The following is a 12,466-nucleotide window of genomic DNA, read 5'->3' on the forward strand; positions in this document are numbered from 1 at the left end:
CTAAGCAGACACAACAGTTCAAAATGAAGCTTACTTGGAAGAGCTGAGATGAATCTGCACATGCATAAACAGGTGGGCAGGATGAATATGATACAATAATTATAGACATTGCATTAGCATCCAAAAGAAGCACCTCCAACTATAATTATTAAAAATAAAGCAATCCAGACCAAATAAATATATCTAGAGAAGCAGTGTGTTTGCCCATCTCATAAGTCCTTGTGTTTCTCATTTTTCTGATTCTCCTCTCATTCTCACTATTGTATCTCTTTGCTGTTGTAAAAACCTCCAACTTTAATGTTCATACAATGATACCTTTGATGTAGGAGCTTTATCTCACTTTTTCACGTGTCCACCAGCAGCATATATCAACTTTATCTTCTCTGCTCATGAGGGAAGCAATGATTTAATGTCTTCTCTTCAAACTGATCTCCCATGGGATGTGACATTAATACAATAGAGCTCACAAGGGCCAGTGCAGTGGCTTAGCATCAGCACAACACCCCTTAGACGTAATCACAATTATATAAGTTCTATTCTGTTCCATGCTCCATCACTGCTGTTGTGGCAAGCAGCAAAGAGGAAGGAGAAATGCTGATGACATGACAAGGATGATATCTCAAGCTTTTGAAAAGGGCAGCAAAAAGAGTGGTGCCCTGGTAAGCAAGATGAGTGCCACACAGGGCACTGAGCTGAGAATGTGGCTGGGGGTTGCATTTCTGATTTCTCTTGCTGTGTGCTTGGCTGTGGAGGAAGAAACTGATGAAGGAATACCTTGTTCAAAATACCAGCAAGCTTTCAACCATTCATGCTACGAGTTTGTTAGACTCCAGCAAACCTTCACAAGTGCCCAGAGCTGGTGTGAGAGAGGAGGAGGGCACCTTGTCTTTATTCAAAATGAGGAAACTCAAGAGTTCTTGCAAAAACATATTGCCGAGGATCAGGAATGGTGGATAGGACTGATCTCAAACCCTTTGCTGAATGGAACTACTGAGGGTAGGTGGTTTTAAAATTGTGTCTATAAAATTGAATCAGCCCATGATGCTTTCTTAACATAGCAGAAAATGCAGTTAGTCCATTTGTTGATATCTGCTGAAAAGCCTCTCTCTTTTGTTGCTGTTACTTCAGATTAATATTAAGATGTTTCAATTGCCTGCTTCACTTCCTAGTTGCATGTTATCACCCTTTCCCTGCATCTTGTGGTTGTGTGAACACATGGGGAATTAGAGCAGCTTGCTGAGCCAGTGAAACAAATGTGCTGGGTTAGGTCTCCAGTGGAACACAATTCATCCTACTAGGAAGTGCTGCAAGGTCTGATGTAAAGGAAATGGTGAAATCCTGGGGCTGGGAGCACAGGCGGAATTGACAGTGTCTCTTTTCATGATTGTATCAGGTTCATTATAAAATGTAATTGAAGATCCTTACCCAGACTAAACCATCTCTGCTTCAGTAAGAGCAGGGCTACAGTTCTGTTCTGCAGACTGGAGTTGAATTGCTGTGGAAAAAAAAACCACATTAAGGACAAAATTTCTTTTTTCACAGGGTCAATGATTTGGCTGGACACTTCAAATATAAGCTACAGTAACTGGTACAAAGATCAGCCATCTCCCTTCTCATCCACCTGTGGGTACATCCTGAAGAATGCCAAGTATCAGTGGGGTGTGACTGAAAATTGCAGCCAGGAATTTGACTTCATTTGTGAATTTGGTAAGGTACACAACAGCTGGAACAGTAAACTGACTGTGCCATGAGCACAATGGGGCATAAATTGCCTTGTTGCTTTCAAAGTAGCTGGGAAATAATGAATCTTACTACATGTGAACAAGCAAAAAGCTACATAAACCCAGCAGGTGCTCTTTTTCCAGTGTGCTGATGTAAGACCTGATCCAAAAAAGGAAGGACTGAGAAATCTTCAGGAGATGTAGGTGCTCAGCAACCAGACACTAAGGTCTGGGGTTCCAAAAAAGGGTTAATAAAGTACAAATGGATCTGAGTGAATCTAATGTGTAGTTGTCCACATTTACAGTGGACAAAAACTGGCTATAAAAGTCCCACTCCACCATAATACCTGGGCTAGGTGGGACCTGTATGGCTGAATTGTAAAAACACCCTAGGTCATAAATGTGTGCCAGAATAATTTCCATTTGTAACTGAAACAAAAATACAGCCAGGCTTCCCGAGGCACCACTCCTTGCAGCCTGGAGTGAGCAAAAGTGAGAGCAAGTTTTTCTTGTTTCTTCTCAAACCCCACCATCAGGTGAAGTTCAAGGTTTTCCCCAGGTTAAGGAAGCAGACAGGAACCTGTACTTCCTGTGCTCAGACACAGACATTGTGTCCCTTAAATTGTGACTTGGAACAGATAGTCCTGGAAAGGAATGCTGGCAATATCATCCCTTTCAACATACAGATACAAGGGGAATTTGTGTTCCTCGCGCTTTGCACGAGTACTTTAAACTGTAACTAGACCTGGGGTCACAAGCACTGGAAGGATGTGGGCTCAGGAACATAAAAAATCTTGGAATCAAGTATGCAAGTACAGATTCCCACAAGCCCTAGAACTGCTACTGCCCTGTCCATCACTCTACTACTACTGACAAAAATAACAAGTTGTTCTGCAATTAGCAAAGCTAATAAAGTTTCTTTTTCCTATGCTGATTTTCTGTTCCACATCCCCTCCCTACCCTCCTCCTCAGCGCTCCCAGTTCACTCCCATATCCTCAGCACATCCCACCTCTGTAAATACTTTTCCCTCCCCTGCAGCTGCTCCAGAGCTCCAGCTCTATGTGCTGGCCAGTTGAATCCCAAAGCACAGAACAGGGAAATGGAGGGTTGTAATTCCTACTCCTCATCGAGGCATTGATGTAGCTCTATCTTTCCTCCCTAGATATTGCATTTCATGAAATTTTAGGGTGTTGGAGGTTTATATCTATACATCAAATTTGGCTGAAGATGACTAACATTAAAAATGACTGAGGGAGAGGAAACTGGCAGCCAGTACAATCCCTTAAGCTTATTTTCCTTGCAAAAACAGACTAAAATTATTTTTCCATTACAACCACGGTAGACAACTGTCTGTTTGTAAGGAAACTATCATCTGTTACCACAGGATCTGACTAAGAGCCCATTAAATTCAAAGAGCATTTGCATTATTGAACAACAATATCCTACAGTAAATTCATCATTCTACTACCCAGGAAACTAGGACCAGATTGAGGCAATTCTACCATTTGGTGCTCTGTAAATTAGCAATCTATTGTAGCAAATATATATGTACAGAACCAGGGTTTGCACATAGGAACACAGACCAGGTCTTGTACATCTTTCCATGTAAAAGTTGCTGAGACAGCATATACTGCGAGAAATCTTTGCATAGAGAAACAAAAAATGCATGAGATAATAGTCCATACTAGAATTTAACACCAAGTTATTTTTCAAGCTTATTTAGAGGGCTCTAATCTGTAAACTGATCACGTTGCTATAGTTACAGCCAGGCTTAGCTCTAGCCTTTAAATAACAATAGCACACAATTATTGCAGTGTGCACACATTGGCACTGTTAATCAAGGGACTTGAGGGGAATGATCCAAACAGCAACTGGAGGACAATGTATTTAAACCTGGGACAGCTGAAACAAAAACGTTCTTTTGCAACACTCCCATGTGAGAGCAGTTATTTGCATCCTCCTCTTCAGGGTATTAAGTATCCTGATTACTACATGATACTAAGAATTCTGAAAGATAATTAACTGTCCCAGATTAATCAAAGAATGAGGTGTATGCATTTAGAGCTATGACCTTACTCATCTGAGCAGTCCTGCTGAATGAAATCAGTCAAATATCACACAGGAACAAAGGAGTCTCTGTAGCAGAAATGGGATCAGCTCCCATACTTAATATGCAAACTATTCTCCAAAGCAATTACCTGAATATTATGCAATCCATACATCTTCTTCGGAAGTAAGGAGTAACTTTAAACTTCCACTATTTCAGGTCAAACAAATGCTAAGAGTTTTCCACCAAAATACTATTGATTTTTATAATTAAAACATTATTTGTTTATTGAAAATGTTCTCAATGTTTTAAGGCAGTAAATACATAACTCTATTAATCTTGACTTTTTAACAATAAACTATTTAATTCTTTTGTAATTAAAAAAAAAATCGTAATTGTTTAGCTTAAAAGTGAGAAAAGGAAAGAAAGAGAAAAAAAAAAGGGACATGCAGCAGAATTGTAGCAGAATTTTTCAGAACTTCAAAAAGGTAACATATGGGGTTTTTTCCCTCCTACTAGAATCTGGCCAGAGCATTGCTTGTGATAATTACAATGCCACTGTACAGTGTGGATCAGGAGAAGTTATTCAAATTGAAGAGAGCTTCTATGGGCGGAAGACCCCTCACTACTGTGTGTCAGAGACTCCTCTCCAGCATGACACAGATGAAGGCTGCAGCTGGATCAGTGTCAAAGATGAAGTAGCAGGTAGTATCTTCCAGCATCACTTGTCAGAAACACAGAATATGCACCAAAGTTCCTTGTCCCCCAAATACTTTATCTTGTATTCCAGCAGAGTTAGTGAATGGGAAAGTGGATTATTCCTAAAATGAAGAGAATCACAGAGAACTTCTGACAGGGAAGGGGTTGCTACAGGAGGCTGGATGGAAAGGAGGGGTTTTGTGAGGAGCAAAGATTCAGAGAAGGGAAGGAGCAAATGGAGAACAAAGGTGTGCCAGGCTCCTCTCACTCTATGAAGAAAATATGTGGCACACTGATTCCTTGACAAACTCAGTGGGATATGCTAGGTTTGAAGAGGTGGAATCCAGACAAACCTAACTCCAAGCTGGGAGGGGTGAAAAGGCTAACTCCCATGGGGATGTGAGTGCAGGAGGGACCTGCTGCTGCCTGCCACATGTTGAGCACCCACCCTGCTGGAGCCAAGGGCTTGGAGACTAAACAGTGACTGTGGCCTGTCCCAGGGTGATTCTTTGGGCTCCCAGTCCCAGCCAATATTAAAACACATAAGTTTTTTTACCTTTTCAAATTCAGCTTTCATTCCAATAAAATGAAATGGTTCTAAGAAATGCCATGCAATAAGCAACACACTGAAGTCAAAGTGATGTGCAAGTCCAGAAATCTATGACACGGTACAGCTCCTCCTGCCCTTTTGTTTCTCAGTCATCTTTCATCTGATCTGTTGTGACAGTAAAGGCAAAAGTCACTAGCTGATCTGAAATGCTCCTTCTTTCCAGGCCAGTGTCATGGTCTCCAGGCCTGCCAGGTGGCAGCAGATGGCACTTTGTTTGGAGAGCCTTGTCCAGCTTTGGGAAGCTATTTGTCTATTCAATACCACTGCAAGGAAGGTAAGAGGGAGGGGGCTGTCCACACTAGAAGTCTGTCCTGTTTTGGCTGTAACAGTGTGACCATTGATATTTATCTTAAAAATCACTGTTCCATCCTCAGAGAAGGAGCTGGAATAGTGGTAACCACTAAAAACAGGCACAACAATGTAGATTCCCTGTCCTAACTGTAGGGTTTGGGTAGAATACAAAGTCTGGAAATTCAGACCCATAAAATACACTGAAATGAAATTATGTTCCAACAAGAATCTTGACCAGTAGATATGGAAAAGAAACAGTTCCCTGCCACACCACTAATGCACACAAATTAGCAGCAGTACCAACTCTGGTTTGGAACAGGCTGGCTCTCAATGCCTGAAAATTAATTGAATTTTGTAAGAAATGTAGATAAACCCTGGCACTGAATTCTGTCGTTCTGCTTTGCAGGTCTGCAGCTGGTTATGACAGATACATGTTTTATCTTTGAAAATATTACAGTCAGTTTGAACTGGCTGCTCTCACCATACTCTGGGAATCTCTCCTGCACCATTAGCACTGGAGATGGTCATACTATTGATCCTTACTACCCTCTAACGTAAGATATACTCTTCATTTATCTTCAGACAAGCAGTAAATTTCATTGCTTGCACTTTATTGAATGTTCCAAGTCTCATAAATGAGATGTTAAAAATTAGATAGCTTAATAATAGACCATACATACAACAGACTTGGATTCTGCAAAACCTATTCTGAAATTGACACAAAATTTTATTTTAAGCTCCCAACCACAATCTTTCTTCTGTTTGTTATAGCAAGTGTTTTCTATTTCTTAGAGAGTTTATCCCATATCTTAGGACTCAGAATTAGTGGAAACTTATTGATAATTGCCAAGGAGCAAGCAAATATAATTTTCTTAAGTTTAGAGAGTGTTTTTTAATAACATTTAAAATACAACAAGGACAATCTCTAGTTTTTGTTTTAATTGCATAAAAATTCTGTCTTTAAAAGATCCAACATTTTTCTGTTGGATTTTTAAAAATCAGATTTTGTCCTAGTGCTAGGAATGACATTTGAATGAAGGAAACTTGGGAGTGTGACCAGTGTGATCATTAAAGTGAAGGCCTTCCCAGGATGGTTCTCCACAATAAGCTGTTCTCTTTGTATTCTAGACTGGTCAGCAACATCACATACAGATACTCCTCTCCTGGGGAGTTCACTGTTTTTGCAGAGTGCACCACCAGTGAATGGCATGTGCTGGCACAGAGGCAGGTGACTGTTCAAGACAGGATGGATCAGCTCAGCATCACTGGGTGCTACAGCCAGTATGAGACTGGGAACAGCTCCCACTGCCGTACGCTGTACGGGGAGGTGATGTGGATCCAAGTTCAGCTCAGTGGAGGTGAGGATAATTTCTCTGCTTGATTTAAAGGGAATAATAAACATTATGCCGACCATGGGATAGGAACAGGATTTTCATTCTGCAAAACAATCCTTTTTGGTGAATGCTTTCCCTCTAATTGTTGTATTTCTGCAAGTGAATTCTCTCTGTTCTGTTGGAGGGGTTCTTAGAGATATTTCAGCACCTAAAACATAAGTACAAACCTTTTTTTTCCTATTCACAAAGCTGCCAGCATGAGCATAACTTAGTCACACAAATCGACATGATGCCAGTCAGAATATTTCTGTATTTGAAGTTAGAAGTTTATGGAAATACTCCTCTGATTAGAGTAAGAGGATTCCACTCTGAGCTGGACACATTTTCTGGTGTCCTTTTCTTCCTCACTTCAAGTTCCTGCAAGGCACTTATATTCTGAAAAAATTAAAATTCAGTAGTGTATGTTTGAATTCTCAAAACATTCCCAGCAGAAAACACATGATAGACTTTCATTAAGTCCCCTTAAGTGACCTTATTAAAAATGACTGCATTGCTGTGGTGTTCTTGTGACTTCTGTAGAAACACTGGAATGCTGCACAAAGCAGCTGGAATTGGTTGGCCTATTGCACAAGCTGTGAGAAATTTCCATCTGTGTTTTTGCAGGCACCAGAGTAACCTACAGTGTGTTAGCAGATAACATGACACTGACTGAATCCAGTGCAAAGGAAGGTCTTGCCCCTCATAACCTGACACTCAACAGTGCCTCTCAGGAGCTGATAGGCCCAGGGATGCATCAGCTGGAAATCCGAGCATCCAGGAATGACACGGCATCGGAGATCTCTGAGAGTATTACTGTTCACTTAATTGAGCAAGTATCTGGAATTCAGGCTGCACTAGCTTCCCACACTCTGCAGCTGGGGGAGAATTTGGAGGTGAATGTCTCTGTGTCTTGTGGTGCCCCAGAGAAGCTGGTGTTTGAGGTGATTGGATCCAACCAAACTCGCTGTCACCAAGAAGAGAGCCCTCGTGGGGAGCCGCAGATGTACAGCATTCCTGTGCCTTTGGAAGGTACAGCACACTGACACCTCCTGTGCTGCCAGGACACTCACAGATGAGTGCAGTTCACAGAGTCACAGCATCCTGGGCTAGGGGACAGTAATGTATAGCTGAATTTGGGAGCTTTCCTGACTGCTCAAACTTAGTCTGCAGGGCAGGATGAACAGAACAGTCACATTGACTTGTAAGTGAGCTAAATAGTGGAACTGACAAATGGGTCTGCATAGGCAGACTGAAAGCAAGGCTTCACCTGATTCTTGCAATGGAAGAGACAGACTGAAAAGACATAGGGTTTATTTTTTCATGGCACCATCTGATTGAAGTACAAATGAGGACGTTTTCTTGAATAACAAAGTGTTTTCCTCCTGTTTGTTCATAATGCTTCAAGTTTAGACTGCTTTGCATTTTACACTGAAGTAATTAGTAATCTGAAGAGTTCTCAGTGGAGATGACAAAGGGGAATTTTTCTGTGTGTCCATTTCCAAAACATAGTTTTTGTTGGAGTTAATTACGAATAAACCTTTTAGTAATATTATCTTTCCATTATTACATAGTCAAAGTGTTAAAAATGTGGCATTAGGGAGATTGCGTTTAAGAGTTAATTAAGAGTGGCAGAAGATAAAAAGGTTTCCATCTCTAATGAGCTATTTCAATCCCATGCCAAAGTGGGAACAGTATAAGCTAAATATAATTTAATTTCATATTTTTAAATTATTCAATATTAAAGTTTTATTTGTTCTCCCTGTACCCATTTGAACATCCCTTCCCTGTAGGCAGAAATTTTCAAGCAAGATAGCTGCTCTCTCAAAATGCCTAAACTCATTTGACCTCCAGTGTTTGTATACCTCTAGGTTCTTGTGTGATAATATCACAGTCAGCTGACAAAGAATCGCATGGCAAGGACTAGGAAAAGGGCAGCTGAGTTGTTAAGAAGTTGAACTAAAGGACAAAAACATTCCTGGAAAAGCCTTTCAGCAGCAGACACCCATCAGAACCCCCCCTGAAAACTCAGAACCCCCCCTGAAAACTCTTAACAGGAAGGAGTGGGATTTTCTTTACAAATTGCATATTATACTTCAAACCTGCTGGACTGGTCCCACTGCTACTCTTAACCAGCCCTTTGCCTTCTCTAGGTACTTTTCTAGTGAAAGTGGTGGCCATGAACTCCTTCTCAAACACGAGTCTGGATCTTGGATTCATCACTGTGTTGGCAAACAACTCCCATAAAAAAGGTAATTGACAGTGCTGGTTTTGACCACAGAAGTGTCTTTTTGCAATCAGAGGATTTCATGGAGTGTTTATGGTTTGCATCTAGTAATCACTTTCCTTCCAGCAACAGTGCTGAAAACTTTTGTGGAAGCTTCTTCCTGATGAAGGCAGATTCCCTGACTTTGAAGTAGTCATAAATTAGCATCACTCTGTATATGTAACACATTGCACATTTGCTATTTGTCCTAGAAATAGTTAGAGAAGTTTATGGCTCAGCTTTGAAACCAGAAAATATTTGCATCCCAGCAGTCTCATAAATTGCTGTCAGTAATGGCTTCTAGATGGCTCATCCTTACATTTACAAGAGCAGATTATACCAGAAATAAAATAACCTTAGTACTAATTGTATCAAAATTTTCCAGTGCTTTCCATCAATTTTCCTTTGTACGTCAGTGAAACTCCATCACCTTCTGTGAATATATTTTGATTTAGACCATTATGTTTGAAGAATCAGGATTACCTCCTTTACAGTCTGTGATGAGCTTGTTGTTACCATTTTACCTGTTTAACTGGGCTCTTTATCACAGCTCTAGAGTCTGATTCTTACAGCTCCATCTTTCACACTGTCGGTAGTCAAACCCTGTGGATTTAAATCATATTCACTGAGGATGTCTGAAAGCTTTACAGGTAGCATTGAAATAGTCTGTTCTTTTTTGCATTAAACAGATTCTGCCAAGGAAAAAGGCAGCTACAAAACAAATACCCAAAAGAAAAACGTAAGTATTATTTAAGGACCTTTCTTTAAAATTGCTTAGAAATTTTTCTTACCAGTGAAAGTGCTGTATAAGACATTGAAAAATAGTATTTGCAGCATAGTAAATTATGAACTAGATCTTCTGTTCCCCATATGGCTTAACACAAAATCTACACCAAAAGTCTTGGAGACAAATGTGTTTACAGGCATTCCATCTACCATTCATAAAAAAGATTAAAGGAAATGAACTTTTTACAACAATTCGGTTTTGGAAGTTGAAATGTGTTTAGATGAATTTTTAATTCATCTACTTGACTAATGCAAACCTCTCTCTGAAGGGTGATCCTTCAAGCAGAGTTTAATATATTTTATATTGCTCCCAAGTGTTTTCTACTTCTGTATTGGAGTGTTTAAATTACTTTGCCATGAAAAATTTTCCAGTTTACGGCAAACTAAGAAGTTAATGATACACCAATTGCTAGCAGCTGTCCAAATTTAATAATAAAAATGCCAGATAGAATATTTTATTATCTTAAAAGTCTAGTTTTTAGCTGTAACACTAGCAGACAGACATCTGCTGTGGGAGATATACTGCTTCACAAGAAGCCATCATGCTTTACAGATTGCCTGTAAGAATATATTGCATCAGAGGAATATATATATATATAAATCTAATCCAAACCCAAGTTTATCACTGTTTGTTGCACAGAAAGACAAACTCAGCTGCCCCTTCTTCTCTTTGTTTATAGCTGCAATGTATCCAATTCAGACAGAAAAGAGATGCACCAGAAGACAAATGATTGTTTAAGGGTTAGAAGTCTTGGTCAAGATATGAAGATTTAATAGGAATTAGTTTCCTAAGTACCTAGTTTTGAAAATGGGAGCTGCATTCCTAAACCAATGCTGCATTTGGGAGAATTTTGTCACAGTTTTTCTGTGCTATAGAAGTGCTATAGAAGGCTATAAGCTTCTACTTCCTTACTAACTCTGATCAGGCAAATATCATTTAAACAACAGATCTGCATCTCCTGATTTGGGGTCTGAACTTTCAGACCTTTTTTATTATAAAGAAGCAACATATGTGTGTGTTTATACATGTTGCTGTTCTAACATACATTTATTTCTTATTTAGGAACACAAAAGAGAACCCAAAATATATATTAAACCAAGTCGCCACGTGGATCCTTTCACAACTGTTACTCTTGGCTGGCCAGTCAACAACAATAATTCCAGTTTTCTCTGGACCTGTGGTTTGTGCATTTCCTGAACTTTGTTCACCCACTTGTATTTGATAAGTAACAAACTCACTGTCATGTCAGACCAAGTGTTGAAAATCTGACTAATGGATACTTTATTTTCTGGCTTTAAAGTTTGCCACTGACTGTATATGAAGAATGTGTTTCTACCTTACCCTGGTTTTGGCACTAAACTAATTATGGTATAAAATATGGCATGTGACTTATACAGTTTGGAATTTGCAAAGTACGTGTGTCTCAATAAAATATCAATAATTAGCATTAAACATGATGCAAAAACATTTCTGGCTGAAAAGGGGTTTGGGATTCAGGCCATCTGTGTTCTATCCCCATAATTACCCCTGACCTCATACATTACTTTGAAAAAGACAGATTACAACTCTTTAAATTGTGTTCAAGAAACTTGTCTATAAAGTTCTTTGAAACTTATAGCAGGAAAGTCCTTTATAAAATGCTATTCTAACTATAAATTAAATGTTTGTGCAGGAGCTTGCTGGCCTGCCTGGAACGAATGTGTGAAGCAACAGATAATCCTAATCAACCAAAGTGAGGTGAAAATCCCACCTTCCTGCCTTCCTCCTCCCAAATCAGCAGTGACTGTCAGGATTGCAGTCCAAAACCATGGCAATGAAGAGAGGCAAGATGAGCAGTGTCTCTATGTGACTGCAAAACAAGAACTGCAACTGGAAATCAGGTCTGGTTTTAAACCCAAGTATGCACTGGTTAATATTATTATTGCACAAGCATAGTGCAAGGACATAATAACCAATAGTAATGATAATAAAGTGATATTGTATTTCTAGAACCATAGAATCACAGAATGGTTTTGGGTTGGAAGAGACCTTAAAGATCAGCTTGTTCTATCCCTCTGTCATGGGCAGGGACACCTTCCCTTAGGCCAGGTTGCTCAGACCCCCATCCAGCCTGGCCTTGGACACTTCCAGGGATCCAGGGGCAGCCACAGCTTGTCTGGATACCCTGTGCCAGGGCCTCCCCACCCTCACAGGGGAGAAAACTTATTGTTCTAAATCCATTTACACCTTACCATTATGGAAATTATTGACCAAATGAGTCTTGCTGCATTTTTCAGTCCATGTTTCTGAACACAATCCTTTTATAAATTAAATAATATTCTTCCAAAAACCGTTTAGGGTTGTTGACCCCACCACATCCTTCCAGTGTTGGAGATTTCAATATGCCAACCTCATTGAAACAATGGGAATAAATGCTATAAATGCATAAATGCTATATTTTTGAAATTTCTCCTAGACATCTCATACTATGTGTAACTCCCATCTTACTTCCTTACAGGTGTGAGGCAAACTGCAAGCCAGTGAATGTTAGCAATGATGTTGTTTTGAGTGTCTCTGGACAGGAGGACTCCCAGGCTATGTATTATAACTGGTATTTAGATAACACATTCCAAACCAAGGTGAGAGCACCAGATTTTTCAGAAATACTGCACACACAAAAACAAACATCCACAAA

General features: G+C 39.7%; 1 protein-coding gene across 1 annotated transcript in view; it reads left to right on the forward strand.

The window, feature by feature from the left end:
• Positions 1 to 588: 588 nt before the first annotated feature.
• PKD1L3 (polycystin 1 like 3, transient receptor potential channel interacting) overlaps positions 589 to 12,466 on the forward strand; it is a 34,300-nt gene continuing 22,422 nt past the window's right edge. The window contains exons 1-12 of the mRNA XM_085072137.1: positions 589 to 996; positions 1,543 to 1,707; positions 4,289 to 4,474; positions 5,242 to 5,352; positions 5,776 to 5,923; positions 6,498 to 6,727; positions 7,367 to 7,771; positions 8,893 to 8,991; positions 9,695 to 9,744; positions 10,855 to 10,972; positions 11,465 to 11,672; positions 12,290 to 12,410. Coding sequence (XP_084928263.1) covers positions 603 to 996; positions 1,543 to 1,707; positions 4,289 to 4,474; positions 5,242 to 5,352; positions 5,776 to 5,923; positions 6,498 to 6,727; positions 7,367 to 7,771; positions 8,893 to 8,991; positions 9,695 to 9,744; positions 10,855 to 10,972; positions 11,465 to 11,672; positions 12,290 to 12,410 — 2,235 coding nt within the window. The 5' untranslated portion in view covers positions 589 to 602. The remainder of the gene's footprint in view (positions 997 to 1,542; positions 1,708 to 4,288; positions 4,475 to 5,241; positions 5,353 to 5,775; positions 5,924 to 6,497; positions 6,728 to 7,366; positions 7,772 to 8,892; positions 8,992 to 9,694; positions 9,745 to 10,854; positions 10,973 to 11,464; positions 11,673 to 12,289; positions 12,411 to 12,466) is intronic.

The sequence above is a fragment of the Lichenostomus cassidix genome, chromosome 11 (genome assembly GCF_008360975.1).
Source record: "Lichenostomus cassidix isolate B80296 chromosome 11, HeHo_3.0, whole genome shotgun sequence".
NCBI classification, from domain to species: domain Eukaryota; kingdom Metazoa; phylum Chordata; class Aves; order Passeriformes; family Meliphagidae; genus Lichenostomus; species Lichenostomus cassidix.